The sequence below is a fragment of the Ixodes scapularis genome, unplaced genomic scaffold (genome assembly GCF_016920785.2).
Source record: "Ixodes scapularis isolate PalLabHiFi unplaced genomic scaffold, ASM1692078v2 PGA_scaffold0__279_contigs__length_252992795, whole genome shotgun sequence".
Lineage (NCBI taxonomy): Eukaryota > Metazoa > Arthropoda > Arachnida > Ixodida > Ixodidae > Ixodes > Ixodes scapularis.
In genome coordinates, this window is record NW_024609835.1 from 1,469,219 (window position 1) to 1,490,004 (window position 20,786).

The 20,786-nt window shown below is 46.9% G+C and overlaps 1 protein-coding gene across 1 annotated transcript in view; it reads left to right on the top strand.

The window, feature by feature from the left end:
- LOC8036409 (dynein heavy chain, cytoplasmic) overlaps positions 1 to 20,786 on the top strand; it is a 167,826-nt gene that overhangs the window by 91,680 nt on the left and 55,360 nt on the right. The window contains exons 48-54 of the mRNA XM_029983821.4: positions 879 to 1,044; positions 6,289 to 6,452; positions 9,265 to 9,451; positions 13,027 to 13,122; positions 14,084 to 14,251; positions 19,140 to 19,444; positions 20,441 to 20,534. Coding sequence (XP_029839681.2) covers positions 879 to 1,044; positions 6,289 to 6,452; positions 9,265 to 9,451; positions 13,027 to 13,122; positions 14,084 to 14,251; positions 19,140 to 19,444; positions 20,441 to 20,534 — 1,180 coding nt within the window. The remainder of the gene's footprint in view (positions 1 to 878; positions 1,045 to 6,288; positions 6,453 to 9,264; positions 9,452 to 13,026; positions 13,123 to 14,083; positions 14,252 to 19,139; positions 19,445 to 20,440; positions 20,535 to 20,786) is intronic.

The window sequence follows — 20,786 nt, forward strand, 5'->3', positions numbered from 1 at the left end:
TCTCTAAAACAGGATAGATAGACGGAAATATGGATGCATAGTGGCAGTTGAACGGTGACTTGCGCCACCTAACCAAGTTTTGTTTCCTTGCTTCAGATTATACTGTTTAAGCCTGTTTACTCAGATTTAACACCTATCTGTTTATTTATGCAAAATAAAATCTCTGGTGTCCTTTTTCTTCCTTAAAATGGAGACCAAATATCACAAAATGCCCCTTTTCTGAGATACACAAATATTTTTTTTTTAAAAGTCGCGGTGTTAGGTTGTGTTTTTAACTAGAAAAAAAAAAAGAAAAAAAGGCACACGTGGCTCTAACTTTTTTTTGTGACGTTTAGGGTAGATAGATTATGTTTGCGCCATAAAATTGGATCTTTAGTGGCCAACGTCCAACAGCAACTGCTTCTATTTTTTTACCAGAACGTTTTTTACATTTTTGTCTTTGTTCCGTACAAGATGCATATTCTACACCAGGCGCATACTCTGCACATATAATGGTCTCATTTGCAGCATACTTTGAAAAATTCCTACAAATAAAATCACTATTCGATATTCCATTCGATATTCGGCTTTTATTTCTTGATTCGATTCGGTATTCGATTCGAAAACTACTATTCGGTATTCGCACACCCCTAGTTTCTTCACGTTGTCTCTCTGCAGGAAGTTGTTCCTTCAGAGTCTCTGAGCAAAAGTTGCAGAGTCTCTGAGCAAGATGCGAGGCTTCCAGAAGGTTCTTTTTTGCTGCAAGGCTTCCAGAAGGATCGTTTTCATAATTATTCATTAGATCGCAGTAGCCAACGCTGCGTTGGCTCTGCTGGGACATGCGCGTATGTGGACATCTTCAAGACCCGATTTGTTGCATGTTCTCCGGTTGGTCTCAGGTTCCTGCGCCACGTGCCCGTGGTCTACGTGGACTACCCCGGAGAAACATCGCTCAAGCAGATCTACGGCACCTTCAACCGCGCCATGCTCCGCATGGTGCCTTCCCTCAGGGCGTATGCCGAGCCGCTCACGGCTGCCATGGTCGAGTTCTACCTCATGTCTCAGGCAAGCTTCTTTTTGTTTCGGTGCAGAATTGCATTCATACTGAAGCCAACTTTGATTTACCCTCAAAAAGTATATCGTGCTACGGTCGTAGAGTTGGCCGGCTCCCAGACACCTGCGTCGTGAGCTCCGCTTTCTCAACGAAGAGAAAAACCAGTTGTGAAAGCTTTGAAAACAAGAAAAAGAAATACAGTGTAGACCGCATATAACGTATGTCGTGGGAGTCGCGTAAATCCGCACTATAAGCGGTACTGCGTTATAACCAAAACATCAATTTTTCAGGCCAAAATACATGCCATGAGACAACTTACCTTTGTAAAAGAATTTATTTTATGTTAGATGAAAAATAAAGCTTAGTTTAAGGAAAGTCTTTATTTTACCAGACTAGTACACTTCTCTCTCAAGTGTGTCACACATTTTGAAAGAAATGAGCGACTTTTGCCTGGCGCAGCCTTTTAACGGCGTCGCGGGTTGCGGATGGACGTTGCGAGCGTTCAGGATTGCTAACCCTAATCACTTTTCTCCGATGAAAACGCGTGAAAATTCGCATCCTTTATATGGTATGCGCCAGTAAGACCTTCAACTTGAGCACAGGCATGCAATGATCCAAAGAATAAATCCGGGTGATGTTCGAAAACACAAATGCTTAGAAAGCACCACTGTAGTTGAAGTGAACAAACACGACGACACGGGCGTTTCTGCCTCTCTTAAAAGTGCCGCCACGGCATCGCCGCACGAGTAGGTGGATCTTCCCTTCTAGTACGTGCTGGGTTATCGTAACGACACACAATGAAAATTCAATCAAGGATAGCGCTTTTACGTGGAATGATGAGCTTCCACCAGCCCACTGCGCCGTCTACATCGACGATCACCGTGATCACAACCGACGCCATGTTTGCGTATAGAAGCAGCCGGCCCACGACCGGCATGCAACGCGGGCGAACACTTTCCTCGACCTGCGATTGGTCTGTCGTTGCGGTTGTTTCCAACGCAGTGGAGGGACGCACGCACGTGAACGACACGTGCGTGCGTCCCTCTGTCGCTATGGCAACTGAAGACTCTCTCTTCGCTTCTTCGAGCAACCTCCTGGCCCCGCGAGTGCCGCCATGGTGCTTGCGGCTCGCGCCGTTATCTAGTGTTGCACAGGGAAGCGTGCTCGCTGCGCGTCGGCGCGGTTGGCGGGCTGTTCCAAAAACCGCACTATACGTAACCGGTATCTCCCTTCGCGCGCCTGCATTTTAAGCGGTATGTAAATACATGGAGTTCTATGGGAGGCGAACCGGTGGCTTAAGGGGAGGCACGGCCTAAAAATCGCAAGTTTTGCGAAAAAAACGCGTTTTTGAAAATCAGTTTTATCATCATCTACAACTAATAAAGAATGCTCTCACAAACTTTTATACTCGTGCGTAAGGGATTTACTCCGGAATAAATTATTTTCGATACGTCGGCGGCCACGCGCGCTCGCCAGAAACGCGAGCACACCCGCGCGTTTGCCGATTTCAAAGCGCGCTAGCCGCTCGTTGGCTAGGCCTAGCGTGGCGTGGGACCCCCCATTGGAAACAGCAGTTCTTTCTCTTTTGTTTACGCCCCGGCTTTTCGTTCAACGCCGGACATTCAGGCGAGAGAACCCCCGCGAAAACATCATTCAGAAAGAGCTATGAAACGCTCTAAGGGCTCCTATTGGGCAGCTCGACGCATTCGGAGTTCTGATTCGCTCGGACACGCCACGTGACTAAAAAGAGACTCGCTCGCCCGCGTGAACGCTTGTTTCGTTTTCCACCTGCGTAGGGCGCGCGCTCTTGCTTTTTTTACGGTCTTCGAGTTTATCGATACGATGCCGGCGGTGAATGGCAGGAAATCGTTTACGTTTGGTGCTCGGAAGCGTAAGCGTGGAAAACCGAGAGGCATTGAAGGAGGTCGACCTCGCAAAACCGCTGCACCGCCGTCCCCGAGTCGCCCGGAGTCGTCGGAACAATCACCGTCTTCAAGCCCGTCACCGTCTCCTGGCCCATCGCCGCCTGAAGACTTGGACTTGGACTGTGTGGGACAATCGAGGCTTCTGTCGCCGCTTCCAACTCCTGACACCCCAAAGGAAGATGAGCTGACCGCGATTGAGCGCAAGATGGAAATGCTACGACGGGACGAGTGCTCCGGAGAGCCGCTAGGCCTAGATGGGAGCCGTGACAGCGGCGAACTCGAAGGCTACCGCTTGCTCGAAGTTTCTTGTGTCAAGGCTTTGGTGGGAGCTCTGCTGTGCCCAGAGTGTGCCGGGTCTTGCCTGGAGCTAAAGGAAAGTGGCCAAGGAGCGCTCCTCGGGTTTATCGTCGAGTGCCCGTCGTGTGGAGAGGTGGCGAGCGCACCGCACTCGTCGAACATCGGCGACACTCGCCAGAATGAACTTTCCGCGCGTATCGGACTAGCCGCACGCGACTGCGGCATTGGTTTCACCAAGTTGTCCAACCTCTTTTCTGGCATGAACGTACCTCCACCGATGTGCCTGAAGTCTTCGCAGAAGATAGCATCAAAAGTGCATGACGCAGCTACGAAGGCCGCCAGCAAAGTGATGCAGAGCGCGGCGCAGTCCATACGTCAAGCAGAGAAGTCCGGAGACGACAAACTTTTGGACGTGTGCATTTCGTACGACGGGACTTGGCATAAGCGTGGCCACACCTCCCACTTTGGTGTTGGCGTGGCAGTGGAACTGAACAGCGGCCTGGTGATAGACTACAGTGTACAGAGCAACTACTGCCAGGTGTGCGCTCAAGGCCCAAAGCCAGGGTCTCAGGAATATGAAGAATGGTTTGAAAGCCACAGCCCTGACTGTCAAAAGAATTTCCAGGGGTCTGCTCATGCCATGGAAGTGGAAGCTGCTTCAGTCATTTTTGGGCGTTCTGTGGAGCGACACAACATGCAGTATACCACGGTACTCTGCGACGGTGACAGCAAAGCGTTTTCAAAGGTTGCTAGCCTTGGTCTATACGACAAGGAAGTGAAGAAAGAGGATTGCATCAACCACGTTGCAAAGCGTATGTATGCTGGCCTGGATGCTCTGAAGAAGGCAAAGAAAGGCCTTGGTGGAAAGGGCAAGCTGACGAACGTGAGGATGAAGCAGCTGACAAATTACTATGCCTGCGCCCTGAAGGACAATGCCCCAGATGTCCCAGCGATGCAGCGGGGGGTGTTTGCCACACTCCTGCACTCTTACTCGACAGACGACGAGCCACGACACACAGCTTGCCCCACTGGAAGAGACTCCTGGTGCCACTTCAACAGGAGCAAGGCACTTGAGGCTGCAGGAGAGCCACCTGCGTCCAGGCCCCACAAGCCAGCCTTTTCCAGGGAGTTAGCCAAGGAGCTGGTGCCCGTCTACAATCGCCTTTCGCGTAGAGACTTGCTCGAGCGCTGTTCGAGGATGAAAACTCAGAATGCAAATGAATCGTTTAATTCTCTAGTGTGGAAGAGGTGCCCCAAGGTGGAATTTGCCTCCCTCAAGACCGTCGAGTCAGCTGTGGCTCTGGCAGTCCTCGAATTTAACCTGGGACCTCGAGGCTTTGAGCATGCCCTTTCCGAGATGGGAATCAAGCCAGGGAGCCATCACACCGTGCATGCTGCGAAGGCCACCCGAAAGAAGATCGGAAAGGCCCAAAAAAAGGAACTAGAGTCGTCCAAAGCGTCGCACAAGCGGAGAAAGATGGAAGCCGTGGCTAAGGCGCAGAAGGACCGTGAAGAGGAAGGACTTACCTATGGCCCTGGAGCGTTTTAAGTGATATACTAAGCACTGTTTTCAGCCGAACACTGTTTGAACTTTCAAACACATTTTTCTCAGTTTGTCATTTTGAACACTTTTCCATTTTTGAAAAACTATCATTTTTTAGAGTTTGGACTGAGACTCCTGAAGTGTTGTTTTTCTGGAGTGAAATTGACTGAAGAATTTAGTAAGGCACTTTGTTTTTAATAATTTTGAGTTGTTCACCAAGAAAAAGTTGATTTTAGAAAAAGTCATATGAGAGAAAAATGAAGCCATTTTTAAATTTCCTGTTTTCATGCTGATGCTTGCTATATTAAATATTGCTACATACCTTACTTTGTTCATCACTTATTGAACATTACATATATGCAAAAAAAGTTGGAATTTTTCTCTTTTTTTTTGAATGATAGATTTTTTTCGTTGGTGCTGCATCAGTCTTCTTTTTTATAACAAATTGCACCGTAACTTGGCAAAAAATCTTCCCTGTTGGTTGAAATTTTGCATGCCCTCCCAAGTTTGCATAACTAACATATGGTAAAAGTTTCACTGCAATCGGCAAACTATTAAAAAAGTAGACCCCTGTAGGCCGTGCCTCCCCTTAAAAAAGCCGCATTATACCCGGTCCTGCACTATAAGCGGTTACGTTGTAAGTGGTCTATACTGTAGTTTAAAAGGAGGATGTGACAACACTGACGTGGCATTGCCTTGCCTGGAAGGCAGAGACTGAAGTTGGCGTTCCCTGCATTCCTCATGAAACACAGTTCCGCATATGCTTGTTTGATTGATAGATTTAAGTACAACTGCAAATATTTTTGTCCTTTTCCACCTTTCTAATTTTGCCGGCACCACGTGGTGAATCTAAGGCAGGCGGGTTGTTACGGTTCGCGAGTGATACCAGAGTCTAAGAACCAACCAAAAGGAAGGGACGAGTGTTTTTAGTTTTCTTGGTTTCGGGTTGTGAGCATGGTTTGTTACTGGTGCTGGAGGCTCCGACTTGCAACTAGTAAGTGACGAGGAAACCAGAATCGAGGGCTGCGATAAATGTGCCACGTTTGATCGATCGGTTACAATTTAAAAAGGACTCCGCAGATGTGCTTTGAATTTTCTAAGTGCATATGCGAAACGTGCCTTTTGTTTTAAACGTGGTCTTGCCCAAATTGAAATTCTTATTTCTGTAATTCATTGGGAGAGTTGTCGCAGCACCGGTGGAAGAATAGATGGGAGTGCGTGGCTCCAGACAGCACTTAGGTAGCACGAGTGCTTGTGCAACCAGATCATTGTGCAGAGTCACACTCACATTCCCTAATGGTACTGTGCATAAGTCGTGAAGTTACTTTACAGCGGACGGGTAAATGTTTTGTTTGGCATACTCTAAGCATGTGCCTCGATTGAGCCAGTGTATCTTAAGAAAGATGAGGCAGACAAAGAATGCGAAAACGTTTTGGGCACACGTGCCCTGAGGAGGGGGTAAAACATTCTTTGTTGGGTTTCCCGTGCAGGAGCGCTTCACCCAGGACATGCAGCCCCACTATGTGTACAGCCCCCGGGAGCTGACCCGCTGGGTGCGGGGCATCTGCGAGGCCCTGCGGCCCCTGGAGACTCTCCCCGTCGAGGGCCTGGTGCGCATCTGGGCCCACGAGGGCCTGCGCCTCTTCCAGGACAGGTGGGACATTGACTGCACCAGATCTGGAAAACTTTGGGGAGATAACTGGGGAACTAGCTGGGGAATGGACCTCTCCCCTGACTCTTGCTTGCCACTGTCGCCCTTTTCGGAGAGCATCGTCCTGCATGGCCAACATCGTCGGCACCTAGCTTTGTTTGCGCGCATTTTGCCTTTTTTGACAATTTGTTTTCGAGTGCCAGGAGTATAGAGCATGAAAAGCAATTAAAACTGATACGGCAATATGCCAATGTGTTCTGACAGGTGGATGAACTTTGGATTGCCCTTCATTTGCACTTTGCCGACAACCTCCCGGACGGCGCTCATTACTCAAAAAAAGCAAAAAAGTTGTATCCCATATCTGGGATAGTCTGGGAGATATGGGATAGCTGGGGAGATCTAGGATGGCGTTGATGACGGAAAGACAGCCTGAATGTTTGTCTTAAGCTGGACAGAAGACCTGCCGCAAAATACCGAGCACGCCCGTGTTATGTTGCAATAAGAACCTACCCCCTAATTTCCAAGCATTTCAACTATAAGTTGAGAACATGCAAAGCGCCCGCCCAGGCAATCTTTTGAACTGCACCCAGCTAGCCGAGGTGCTCCTTCGTGTCGGCTGCTTTTCCGAGGAAGCCCCTGCAAAGCGCTCTGTGTGCATGCTTCAGTGTGAAACGGTAAAGCTTACACGAGAGTACTGGCACGAAGCAGGCTTGATGAGGGCAGCGGAAGACTCTATGCGGCTCCTATGCCATTTCATTGGATCAAGCAAAGCCTATCCTACCACGTGGACCATCTGCTTTTCTGTCCTCAAATTCTCCATTTTTCGGGATTATCTCCCACTTTCTTCTGGCACCTGGCCAATATTTTATGGTAGCCAACTTTTCCTAGCTGGGCGAAATTTTTCCTGCGTACACATAGATGGATAAATACAAAATTTTCGGAATAGGACCTTTCGTTACAAAGCATTTCATATTTCCATAAATGAAACTTCAGTATCTGAACACTGCTTTCACAAGTGCAGTGATGTGATTGCTGCGCCAATTGCGCCAAACTGCTCCAAGGGGCTAACCCTGCTACATCCTGCTATATTTTGCCAAAATATCACTAACCTGTACCAAATCTGCGCAAAAAAAAAAAAAAAAAAAAAATTTCGTTCACTTTTTAATATTGAAGCTAAACTGAGCACCGTATTAAGCTTGCGTGGGTTACGTCGCGCAAGCGGCCAAACGACACAAGTACTCTGCATCAATTGTCCATCCGGTCCTGCATGGTTTTCCCGCCATCTGGCGTTTCGCGCTCTTGTCGTCCCGTGGATCTCGTCTCGAGTCTTTTTTTTAAAAATATTTTCAACAATAGACGCGGGTGTGCGCGGAGGCTCCGACGCTATAGCGTCGTACCTGGTACCAGCCATGCCATCATGCTGTGAAACGAAATCACATTTTTGCGTGGCAGGTGTTACTTTGTTAACTGAAGCACTCGCTCTTGAAAGCAACAGTCGTGAGAAAACTAAATTTGGTCCCTGCCCTCTAGTCACCGTGGTCGCACGGCGTCGGGTGTGTCCGTCCCCACGTCGCTGCAGATATGGTGCTTTCTAAAATGAAACTAAGTACCACCGCATGTTTATCAACATTCCTGACCTTCTTTTAATCCTACATTACTACAAAAATCTCATCAACTCAAAGACTGCTGTGTCGAAGTATTGATTACCTAGGTTTCTCTCGGTAGGCTTTCTTTCGAGAGGGATTCCGGTACGTGAAAAATCTGCTGCGAAAGAAAGTTGGTGAAAAGAAGTGAGCTAAAACAAAGAAGGCAACGTATGCACGCTGAACCCACACAGTGTGCTTGTTTGTCTTGAGTTATTTGATGGAAAAAGCGCTCCAAGAACTTTTTGACCTTGGTTGCGATGTGTTGCATCAATGCATTTTGGTTCTTTTTTTTTTATGTGTTTAGCTTGTACCTTGTTTGCGTGCCTGACAAGAATGCGCGGCTTGCATGTTTTTTGTCGTATGCTTGGGTGTTTCATTTTGCATACAATTTTGGGAATCAGTTGGCGACGGGGCGGGGTGGCATGGTTTCGATTTCGATCAAACAGTTGTTGTCTCGGCTCGCGCAACGATGCACGCGCAACTGCAAGCCTGCTGAAGTTGCCCTCACGTGTTTGTGAACTTGATTGCACGGCAGAGGCACCAGCAGGGACAGTTGCAATCCGTTTTTTTTTTGTTTGCTTTTTTTTAGACGAAAATCTGGTACGCCGGGAACCAGTAAAACAGTAGCAAGTAGTTTTTCAGATTCGCTCGGCAACGCCTACAGCACTGTACACTTGTTGGATGTCTCAGCAGTAAAAACACAAGCTGGAACTTTCGTCACAACACGTCAAATTAGAACACTACAGAAGTCAAAACACAAAGCACCCTTCATTTGTACAGCCCTTAAAACAAATATTTTTTTTTATTTTTCTAAGTATATCTGCTTTAAAAGCCACTTTTGCTGCTCTGAAACACTGTCTTGGCTGCTCCAAAAGCCACATTTACTGCTCCAAAACACTGTCTTGGCTGCTCCAAAAGCCACATTTGCTGCTCCAGAACACTGTTTTGGCTGCTCCGAAAAGTGCTCCAAAATGGCCTAGGCCAATCACGTCACTGCAAGTGGGACAACACACCTAGTTTGTTGTCCCGCTGATGTGGTGCCTTCAGGTTGAGATTTTGTTTGCGACAACTTTTAATTGTTTGCTCCATAGCTCTGCCGAAGGCCGTACGCTAGCCTCACGAATATGTTGTTGTTGCTTTGTGACCGCAAACCTTTGTTTTCATCCAAGGCTGGTGGAGGACGAGGAACGTGCCTGGACGGACGAGAACATCGACGTGGTGGCTCTCAAGCACTTCCCCAATGTGAGCCGGGACGATGCACTGGGACGCCCCATCCTGTACAGCAATTGGCTGTCCAAGGATTACGTGCCGGTCGACCGTGACGAGCTGCGCAGCTACGTCAAGGCCAGGCTCAAGGTCAGTTGGCTCTCCTGCAAGTTGGCCACTCACGTTTTCCAACGCTGTGTTTCTTCTTCTACAATCATCCCTCGTGTGCGCTAAAGTGGGATCTCGTTAAATTGAACTTGAGGGGTACCAAAAATTTGTTCGAATAATGCAAAGTTAGAATGATAGGTAGTCTTTTTTAATGATGGGACTCATACGGGATGGTTAGAATGATCTGCGAGTTTGAAATAAGAGTTTATATTATAGAGATTCTACTGTACTTGCCATTCTAGAAATGTCAGCCAACTAGTGTAAGCCTCAGTCTTGACAATAGGGAGCTCTGGTTTCAACCGAAGCTTCCGTGTCATCTGCCATCTTGGTAAGTGGGAACGCAGGCTGTGAATATAATGGCAAAAATCAATGTGTATTGACGCCAGACGAAGAACAAGGACTGACGAGGCACAGCACTGACTATCAACAAAATGTTGATTGGAAAAAACGTGGACCCTGTCACTTCTGCTCTTGTGTAATCGTCACTTTCAATCTTCGACGATAATGGGTAACAAACACTGTCAACATCAAATGCCTCCTACCCTAGATCTAAAAATGCTGCCTCTCTGTCCAGCAGGATAATGGATGGTTGGCTGACACATGATACTGCTTTCTTTTCTATTTTATATGCCTCAATTATTGCTCTCGATAGTTGGTTATTATGTTTGAACAGAATGGCAAGGTCAACCAAACTGAGGTTCACACACGCAGTCGCTACAGTGCAATGCCAGGTGTCAGTACACACATACTTTTAATTAACTTCGGTGTTCTCGTAATCGCGTGTTAAGGCATCGCCTGGTCCATTCGAGGAAAACGCGTCTGCACGGGAAGGGGATCTCGTACACTACGCCGTTGACACATGGCACTACTTTTTTCCCCGTTTTATGGTGAATTCTCCCCTCGAGGATGTTTTCCCTTTCCTGCCTGCCCGTCTTTCAATGGCGGAGCAAATCTCACTCAGCTTATGCCGTGCCGAAAACATAACGTCCCCACCATACCTCGAAGTGCTGTTTTTTGCCATTTTGTTATCGTTGTATCAACTCGCCCAACTTTCCATCATTTCAAGCTGTAAATGCGCATTGAAGCTATTCCCAGCGAGTATTTACGGCACATTCAATTGTAACGTCGGGTCTGTTGGGCTGCACATAAACAAAAGAAAGTTCTTGTAAGATCAGGCGGGGTTTCACGCTGGTAAAGCAATTTGCTATGCTGGACCACAAATACTTACCGTAAAATACTGCAAAAGCTCCTACTTCGTTTAAGCGCCCACTATTACCATTTCATAAACTTGGGAATTCTGCAAATTATGTTATAAGCGCCTGATTTGACTGGACAAGCGTCCATGTCTAAATTAACCCAGTTTTCAGTGAAAGTGGGGTGGGCGCTGCCCCGGTATTTTACGGTACACATTCGCAGCATCTCTCTGCTTGTCCTGCGTAACGTTTCATGTTGAGGAAATGAGTACAAGTTTACTCCGCCGCATCTAGATGACTTTTGACTGTTTATACCGTAAAGTTCCGAAAGAGCGCCCACCCAAAATGAAGAGAAAAATGGGGAAAGACATGGGGTGGGCTAGTATCTTTAGGGATGCCACAGTAAATCTTTATCAAAAATTAATGATAAACACCGGTGCACCTGCTACAAACCACGTGACGCGGGAACTGATTCTCCGGATCACGGACACCACAAATTCGTGTTTCACGATGCAATATGCACATGGGAATTTGCTGCGAACTCCTCTGTCACAGAAAAGGAGACCGCAGGTTGCGGACGCAGAAGAATCGCGTTTTACTGTGTGAAGGACTTGCAGAAACCCACAGAAAACTTGGATGTTGCAGAAACGGAAACCGCCAATCGCGGACGCAGCAGATTCAAGTTTTATGGTGAAATAAACATGCGGGAACCCGCTACAAACTTACCTCTCATGGGAACCGATATTGTGCGTGCTGATAGAGGACAAAAACCACAAACTCTCACGCCATGGGAACGAATACCGCAGATCGGGGACGCAGCAGATTTACATTTGGGACCACTCGCGTGTTGTGGAAGATGATATCGCGTGTGCTGATCACAGACAAAAATGCTGGAACCCACTATGAACTCGCTTACCAGACGTACTGGCATAGCAGATCGCCCGGCGGATGCGGTTCCCGTCGAACATCGCGTGACATTCGACGGAAATCGAAAGGTGGGCAATGTTTCAGAATTTGCATGTTACAGACATTTAGCCAGATAACCGGGATGGGTGATCTCTCGGGGGCGGGTGTTCTCTCGGAACTTTACGGTACAGCCTACTTGGTGGGGTGTCCGAAGTTTTGAATTGTTTCTATAAGAAGTTGGCTAACTACCGTGCTGCAGAGTTGTTTTCAGCATCGTAGAAAATGCTCGCTTTCTGCAGTATGTGCGGTGGAATGTAAATGCTTGTCCCAATCCACATTTCCCAGACTGAGCAATCACTCTCCTGCTGCTTTGGCCAGCACTTCACTGGGCTTTTACAGCGGAGCTGTTAAGGGCTAGCTTCCCTAGGATCGTGTCTCCGCAAAGAAATTAAGACACAAACCTCTGGACAGCTACCGCCATCTATGAGCACCGGCGGCAACCAGACAGTCAGCTTGCTGGCCTTGCTCATAGATGGCGACAACCTTTCCAGCCTTTCCACTCTGGTTTTCACCAGAGTGGAAAGGCTGAATTTCTCTAGGTGTCGTCCTAGATGTCGTCCTCGAGGTCACCCTAGAAGTTGTCTTGAGGTCGTCCTAAACGTCGTCCTTGAGGTCGTCCTAGACGTTGTCTTCGAAGTCGTCCTTGAGGTCTCTCTAGAAGTCGTTTTTGAGGTCGTCCTAGACGTTGTCTTCGAAATCGTCCTAGAAGTCGTCCTTGAGGTCGTCCTGGACGTTGTCTTCGAAATTGTCCTAGAAGTCATCCTTGAGGTCGCCCTAGAAGTCGTTCTTGAGGTTGTCCTACACGTTGTCTTTGAAATCATCCTAGAAGTCGTCTGAGGTCGCCCTAGAAGTCGTTCTTGAGGTTGTCCTACACGTTGTCTTCAAAATCGTCCTAGAAGTCATCCTTGAGGTCGTCCTAGACGTTGCCTTCAAAATCGTCCTAGAGGTCGTCCTTGAGGTCGTCCTAGACGTTTTCTTCGAAATCGTCCTAGACGTCGTCCCTGATGTCGTCTAGATGTTGTCCCTGAGGTCGTCCTCTAGGTGTCGTCCTCGAGGTCGTCTTAGAAGTTGTCCTTGAGGTCGTCCTAGACATCGTCCTTGAAGTCGTCCTAGGCGTCGTCCTTAGGCGGCGTCCTTAGGCGTCGTCCTTGAGGTCGTCTGACCATAGTACAGCTTCGCTGGTCTTCCTTCTTCACCAGAGTGGAAAGGCTGAAAGTTTTTTTATTAGGTATTGAACCCCGACAGATGATTGGCTATGGTATGTTCTGACTGTCAAAATTCATCTTGCAGTTGGGGGAACATTGTCGTGCCTGTGGCTCGTTATTGGTGGGATCGACCACTGTGCAAAAACACTCGAACGCAAATCTTCGAGTGACGTGAACTTTGACATTCTCACAGATATTCTACGAAGAGGAGCTGGATGTGCAGCTGGTGCTGTTCAACGAAGTCCTCGACCATGTGCTCCGCATCGACCGCATCTTCAGGCAGCCCCAAGTGAGTCGTCCGGGCTGTTTGTGCTCATTTGAGTTCCTGTTGGGATTGGGATCTTTTCTTGGAGCTTTTTGTGTCTGTACCCTTTCTAGAGCATTAGGCTAGCCATCAGCCTATCCTCCCTCTTCCCCTTTTATTAGGCTTCTTTTTTGTAACTGTCGATTTTAGTGTGGTGGTGAAAGGAACTTTCTGGTCTCGAGGAACCTCAGACTTCGAACATGTCTTAGAAACCACCTCCGATAAAGTCTCAACTATCGAGGCTCAAACTTCTACCCTAAATTAAATTGCGGAGAAAGCATTTTTTTATTTTTATGTGGAAATATGCATAAATATGAAGCTTTGTGAAAAATGACCCACTGCTTAGAGCAGGGGTTCTCAAGTTGGGTTTCACGAACTGGTCTCATGGGTTCCGCGAGCATACAAATTACGGTGGCCCCCAGCCCTCCTAGTTTAACCTTCTTCGGACTGGCCATGGATTGTGCGGGCAAAGCAGCCTCACTCTTTGCACTAATAGGTGTATATATTTTACATTGTGCCCCAGGGGAACCCCTCTGCTTTCTTGTTTTGTCTGTAGTCCTCCATTTTATCTTATTCTGTCAGTGCAAAAAACTCTCGTTCACTATCTAAACTCCTTTGTCGCCCAGCATTATCGGTTGGCAAATGGGGGGGCTGGGTTTCCTCGGGCCTTTTTGAGGCTTGCTGGGGTTTCCTAGGATGAAAAAGTTTGAGAACCCCTGGCCTTAGAGACGTACGAGAGAGGTAGGATAGAATATGTCGCCTTTCTTGGAGAAATCCGAGAAAGGTGGGCCTCGAAGCTACTCGAAGCAACCCTGGAATTCAGGAACTCTGTTTGGGAGCCCATGCAGTTCTCTAAGGAACGTGTCGAAAGCAGCAATGCCGCATCGCCGCTGGTGCCTTTTTCCCACGACCGGGAATTGACGCCTGGCATTCCTCTCCTCTGCAGGGCCATCTGCTGCTGATTGGAGTGAGCGGAGCGGGCAAGACAACGCTCTCCCGCTTCGTGGCCTGGATGAACGGCCTGAGCGTCTTCCAGATCAAGGTCCACAACAAGTACAGGGCGGCGGACTTTGACGAAGACCTCCGTTCGGTCCTCAGGCGGTCCGGCTGCAAGGTCCGCATTTTTTCTTTTCTGCGGCGACGGCCGTTGGTGGGGACCCCTCCGGGGGGTTGCGTCGGTGTCCTTCGCTAAAACTCCCAGTGCCTCGAGCACGCACGCGCAGCCGAAGCGTGGATCGAAAGGCAACGAGCGCGTGTTCGAGTCCAGGTGTTCGAAAGAGACACTGTTCTCAGTTTGACGGTGGCCGTAGCTGACACCCCGTTGTGCCGGTGGGTGCGCAGAATTTGCACGCCATATGGCGAGACCTTTGAAAGTTCGTAACAGTTATGAGGAATGCGACCTTCGGTTGCTGCATGCCGAGGAGGCTCGTTGTAGACAGAGTCCGGATCGGGCGCGGGAGGGGAATCAGACGCACAAGCAAAAATGTTGCGAAAATTCTCGGCATCGAGCTATGAAGGAGGCTCGGAAATAATAAAAGCGCCATTACGCGTCTCTTTGTACATGTGATGGCATCTTTGTTACGCTGCCGTTTCAGTGAAATGATATACACGTCCGTATCCCGCAAAATGCCAACACCGTGATGGAATTTTCGACGTGCGCAACCAAGAGTGTTGTTGCAATTGTTCTTTCACGGTTTGCCAAAAACTTGCTACAACGTCGTCGGAAGATTAATTCTGCTTTCGTCGACAAATGTAAAGTTAACGTCACAGCTTTATATTTGATGGGGTTGGTTTCAGAACGTGACGACACCAAGGTTTCACTGTGCTCTTTACATACCATACTTACACGATTGTTAGTTGACACCCCCCCCATTGCAAGTCAGCTAAACGAAAATAAAAAAAAAAAAAATACTTTAAGCGCATTGTTTGCATGGGAGAACGGCGAGGTACCTCTTTCGAACACCTGGCCTACAGCACGCGCTCGACGCCTTCTGGCATTCTTTAGCTGCGCATGCATCTGCAAGGCACACGAGATGCCGAAGCATTGTCCAAGTTAGTAAGCTTGCGCTGGAGGCGAGACAACTGAAGCTCCTTCCCGTCGTTCTCACACCATCTTTTGTCTGCCTTGGTGCTGTCGTTCTAGTCGTCATTGCTGTTACATTTCCAAAACATGTTGTTAATGCTGCCCATTGAAACCTCACACTTCGCAAATGACTGCCTCGAACGCATCTTCCGCGCTTGCTCTTCAATTGTGTCGTGCGTCATGGATGGGGATTGATAGTTTACTTTTGTGACGGCAAGTTGCAAGCTTGACCTCCAAGTCTGAAAGCTTCCAGACATATCCAAATGTTGACCCGCGGAAGCCTCTTCGTTTGCCGTCGCAGTTAAAAGGTCCCGTGCTGTCGCAGATGCCATTGTCGCACCATTTTCTTCAACAGGTCAAACTCGCATTCATTGGCGCAGTCGTTAGTGGACGTTAACAAGTATAGAAAGCTATAGAAAGTATAGAAAGCCCAGACCACACGTGTCAAATTGGAGAAACATGGTTGGCACTCCAGCACGATCACATGATTTTCACGCTTTATCGAACAACGTGCAACCGTGCGTCGTGCAAAAACAACCAGCGGGGGTTGAGGCTGTTCCAGTGGCTGTTCCGGTTATTTCGGCGTGGCTCTTGCATCGAGTGCTGCCACCCCGGGACTCTATCGTGCCGTGCATCGCAATGTCTTGCGTGCCGTTCGCCGTGCATTCGGGCTGATTTGCAAGTCCCAATCGCAGTGATCGTGACGCTTGTTCGGGTAGGTATAAAAGGAATACAACTCGTAAGCTGAGCGCACAGAATGGCAATATGCTACAGGTACAGCCGGCTGAACTTCTAACAAGCCGAGGTGTTCTCGATATCACAATTGTTTGGTCCTTGTCGGCAGCGGGATGCTTTTCTATAAGTCAATCCCCCCCTCCCTCCCCTCCCCTTCCAATTCAGATTTTAAAAAATTTTTAAATAAGTCGACCTACAATCATGGTAACACGGCATGTCATTGAACTCGTCGTTGGCATCTGGTGGTAAGCAGCCAGGATCGGATGCGTCAAAGGAAATCGCGAGTAGCAGCCATAAGAAGGTGCCGCTGAAAGGTTTAGCCGCCCTAGTGATCGTTGCAACTAGGGATGCCGCGAACCACCCTAGGTTCGAATACAAAAGGTTTCGATATTTTCGAACCGAACTGATGTTCGAATTCGAAAGGTTTCGATATTTTCGACCCTACGGAGGTTCGAATTCCAAAAATTCGCACCTTTCAAAAATCGTGGAGTTTCGAATTCGAAAAGTTCGAAGCTTTCACGGTTTCTAAAAGTTTGGGTTCGATTATTTCGAATATTTTTTTACTTGAGGTTTGAGAATTTCGAAGATTTCTAACTTTCCTAACTTGAAATTCGAGAGATTCGAATGTTTAGAATTTCTTTGGATCTGAAATTCGAAAAGTTCGAACGTTTCGAATTCTTATAGATATAAAGTTTGATAAATTCAAAGATTTCGAATTTCTTTCTACATAAAGTTCGAAAAGTTCGAAGGTTTCGATTCTCTCTTAGGGCAAAATTAAAAAAAGAAAAAAAAAAACTTCAAAGGTTTTAAATTTATTTCAAGTCCAAGTGCGCAAAGTTCGAAGTCCGGTTTTCATGTTCTGCCGCGGTTTCAGTTTCAAATATTTTCATGCCTCACTGGTTTTCATGAAATCAGGTTTAGAAAAGTTTGGGCGTGATATTTAGACTGCACAAAGTATGTCAGGCAATTAAATGAGACGACGAGTGTCCCGGATGTGCTGGAATATTTCCCGGTGCAGAGTGACGTGTGACAATAGATCAGTAATTGTGACCGCCAGCCCGGGGGGTGGGGGGGTCTTTAATGTGCATCATGAAGTAGTTACCACACGAACGCACTGTTTAAAGATACTCATCCAGTTCGAAACGGCCAAGGGTAGGCAGATGGTTGAGGATCGGAAAAACCTTGAAGCGATCTGGCAAACTGCCTCCCTACCCCCTTGCACGCTGGCAGTAATCTGATTAAATGCCGCCCCAGTGACGCTGGCATATAGTAAGTTCAGTTTATACATGATGCAAAATCCTGAGACTGGGAATGAAATTTGAAAGAAAAAGTGTAATAAGACAGAAAGAAGGGGACAGGACAATGCCTCAAACTCAGCTCTGTGAATGAAATTTGAAAGAAAAAGTGTGAGAAGACAGAAAAAAGGGGACAGGACAAGGTCTCAAACTCAGCTCAGGACAACGTCTCAAACTCAACTCAGCTGAAAACTCAGCTCGGGACAACATCTCAAACTCAACTCAGCTGAAAACTCGGCTCAGGACAACGTCTCAAACTCAACTCAGCTGAGTTTGACACGTTGTCCTGTCGCCTTTTTTCTTCCTTCTTACACTACTTCTTGCGAATTTCATTCCCAGTCTCGGGATTTTGCATCATAATCAACATACACCAGCTCGCCTGCACCTTGACGATTCTTTAGTTTGTAATTGCTTTGGAGGTTTATTTTCCGGGACAGAAGAAATGCCGAGCAAACAGCACAGAAACTGACACAACTTGAGGTCCAGGAGCTTCCTACCATACCAGTGGCTTCGGAAGAGGAAAATCGGGGGGGGAAAGGGGGGCTCCATCTCCCCCTCCCCAGATATTTCGGACTGTTAAAAAAAACAATACAGGGAAAGACGGCATGGTCGAGCTTATATTAATCTGAAATTATTTATGCATATGTATAACTACTGTCGCTTTTCACTGCATAAAAGATCTCGTAGATGGTCATTGTTAGAAACTTAAAACAAATATTTTTTTTCTAAGAATATTTGCTGCAAAAGTCACTTTTTCTGCTCCGAAACACTGTTTTGGCTGCTCCGAAGGCCACTTTTGCTGCTCCAAAACACTGTTCTGGCTGCTCCAAAAGGAGCTCCAAAATGGCTTAGGCCAATCACATCACTAATAAAAAAAAAAAAAAAATTAAAAATGTTTTTTTTTTTTATGTGCTGAACGTGAACAATTATTTTGTATTCTGCAGATGGCAAGGATATGTACTTTACATTATTGTATTGATATGTACTGTACATTATTTTGTATTCTGCAGATGGTAATGATATGTACTGTCTGTGGTGTTAATTTAAATGTGATACCTCAAACAATTTAGACGAAAGAAATGACCAAGTTTAGGGCATAATTGCCCGTAGATACATGTTTGGATATTTCTTCGAAACTCGCCCTGAACAACAATAATCGCATCTTAAGACGACACTTACCTAGGCTATACATAGATCATTCTTGGAAAGGTTAACACCTGTACCATAAATAGCTTTGGCTATAGCGCGCTTCAAATATGGCACGAACGACAATTGTCAAAAACCCATCGTCCTTCCTTGCTCCTTCGGGAGTCTATTTCTTTAAAACCAAGCATGCCAGAGAATTGAGGTAAACGGCATTCTCTTTCGCAAGGATTGCAACATCGCATGTAAAATTGCGAAAAAAGAAATATGAATGTACCTCACTGCTTGAATCCAAATGAAACCGCCCGCCGGTCTTTCGAAGTTCGTTGAACTTCTGACTCTTCAGAAATAAAAAGTTTGACAGTTTTCGAATTTTTTTAAATTTAGAAGTTCGAAAGTTACAAAATTATTAAATTTCTTAGCATAGAAAGTTCGAAAAGCTTCAAACTTTTTAGTGCAAGAAGATTGAAAGTTCGAAAATCATCAAATTTTTTAGATTGAAAGTTTGACAAGCATCGAATTTTGCAGCGTAATAAGTTCGAAATTTCGAAAAGTGTCGAATTTCTTAGTTTAATAAGTTCGAAAATTCGACTTCCGTTGAATTTCCCGATATGGAAAGTTAGAAAATTCGAAATCTTTCGAACCTTTCGAATCGCTTAATTCGAACATCGAACCTTTGGTTCGAGCAAAGTTCGCGGCATCCCTAGTTGCAACTTGTAAAGGGAAAGACGGACCTCTGTGCGCAGGGAGAGAAGATCTGCTTTGTGCTGGACGAGGGCAACGTGCTGGACTCGTCGTTCCTGGAACGCATGAACACGCTGCTGGCCAACGGGGAGGTCCCGGGTCTGTTTGAGGGGGACGAGTACAGCACCCTGATGACCCAGTGCAAGGAGGGCTCCCAGCGCGAGGGGCTCATGCTCGACTCCAACGAAGAGCTCTACAAGTGGTTCACGGGCCAGGTCATGCGCAACCTCCACGTGGTCTTCACCATGAACCCGTCCTCGGAGGGCCTCAAGGACAGGGCAGCCACATCTCCAGCCCTCTTCAACAGGTAACGTCGTTGCTGCACTGCCTGGACGATAGAACAATATTCCTTTTAGGTGCAGCAGACGGACAACCCTGTTTGCACGCTTACCGGGACATGGCACTCTTGCACAGGCAGCTTCATTGTTGACGTTAAAGCCGATCATCGAAAATGTATAGGGCGTTGTTTAAATGCTTCGCAGGAACGAAGCTATGCCTTTTTCTTGTTATTTCTCTATTTTAGGTTTTCATAGGGATTATCTCATACCGTTTGTTGTGTGGGTAGCGGTTGTTCCTAGTGAAGAAGGGTAAAAAACACAGCTGAGTTGGTGAATGATATCCATAGTAACCCTGAGACGTAGGAAAAATAAAAAAACGGACAGTACAACGAAGTCTCTAACACAGCTTGAAACTTTATTTAACAGCCATCGTCTTATATACATGTCACTGACCTCCAACACAATTCAAAAGACCTCCTCGCCCACTTCACAGTGCACCCTCGCCCTCAACATATACCGACAAATGCACACAAAAGCAAACGCAATAGCCAATTGTTTCGCAGTTCAAGTTCTTCTCTTCCTTTGGGCGTGGTTTTTTGTGGTTTCTTTTTCAGACAACCTTGTTCGCTTCTTGATAGGGGAACAAAAGAGTTTGTAAGTGTTGTTGAGTTCAGTCTGACCTTGCCAAGTGCGGAAGTTCCAGCATTCCCTTTTTGAGTTAGTGTACCTTTGTGTTTCGGGCGTGTTTGCTTTTGTGTGCATTCGTCGGTACATGTTGAGGGCGAGGGTGCACTGTGAAGTGGGCGAGGAGGTCTTTTGAATTGTGTTGGAGGTCGGTGACATGGTATACAAGACGATGGTTAAATAAATTTTCAAGCTGCGTTAGAGACTTCGTTGTACTGTTAGTTTTTTTATTTTTCCTACGTCTCAGGGTTACTATGGATCGGTTGTTCCTATGTCTTTTGTGGGTGGCTCTTAGGTGAGGCAGACAGGGAACTCAGTATATGTGATTGTGGTCCTTTCAGATGCGTCCTGAACTGGTTTGGTGACTGGTCGGACGACGCCCTCTTTCAAGTGGGCAAGGAGTTCACCTGCCGGCTCGACATTGACCGGACCAACGTGAGTTCCGCTCTTTAGTTTCACTAGGGAAGCATGGCACGTTCTTCTGGCTCGCGTTTACCACACCTTAATTTGTCAGCAGTCTTCATGCTGCAAACTTTTCTCTTTGCCATTGTGTTGGGTCTCTACGGTAAGGACCAAGGCTCGCTTGCCTCGTGCAATAAGAAAACGTAATCAGTGACAAAATGTCGGAGCTAATGTTTTTTGATGTCTCGTCCTTTAGTAATAACTGCCGCTTTACTTGAGTAAATA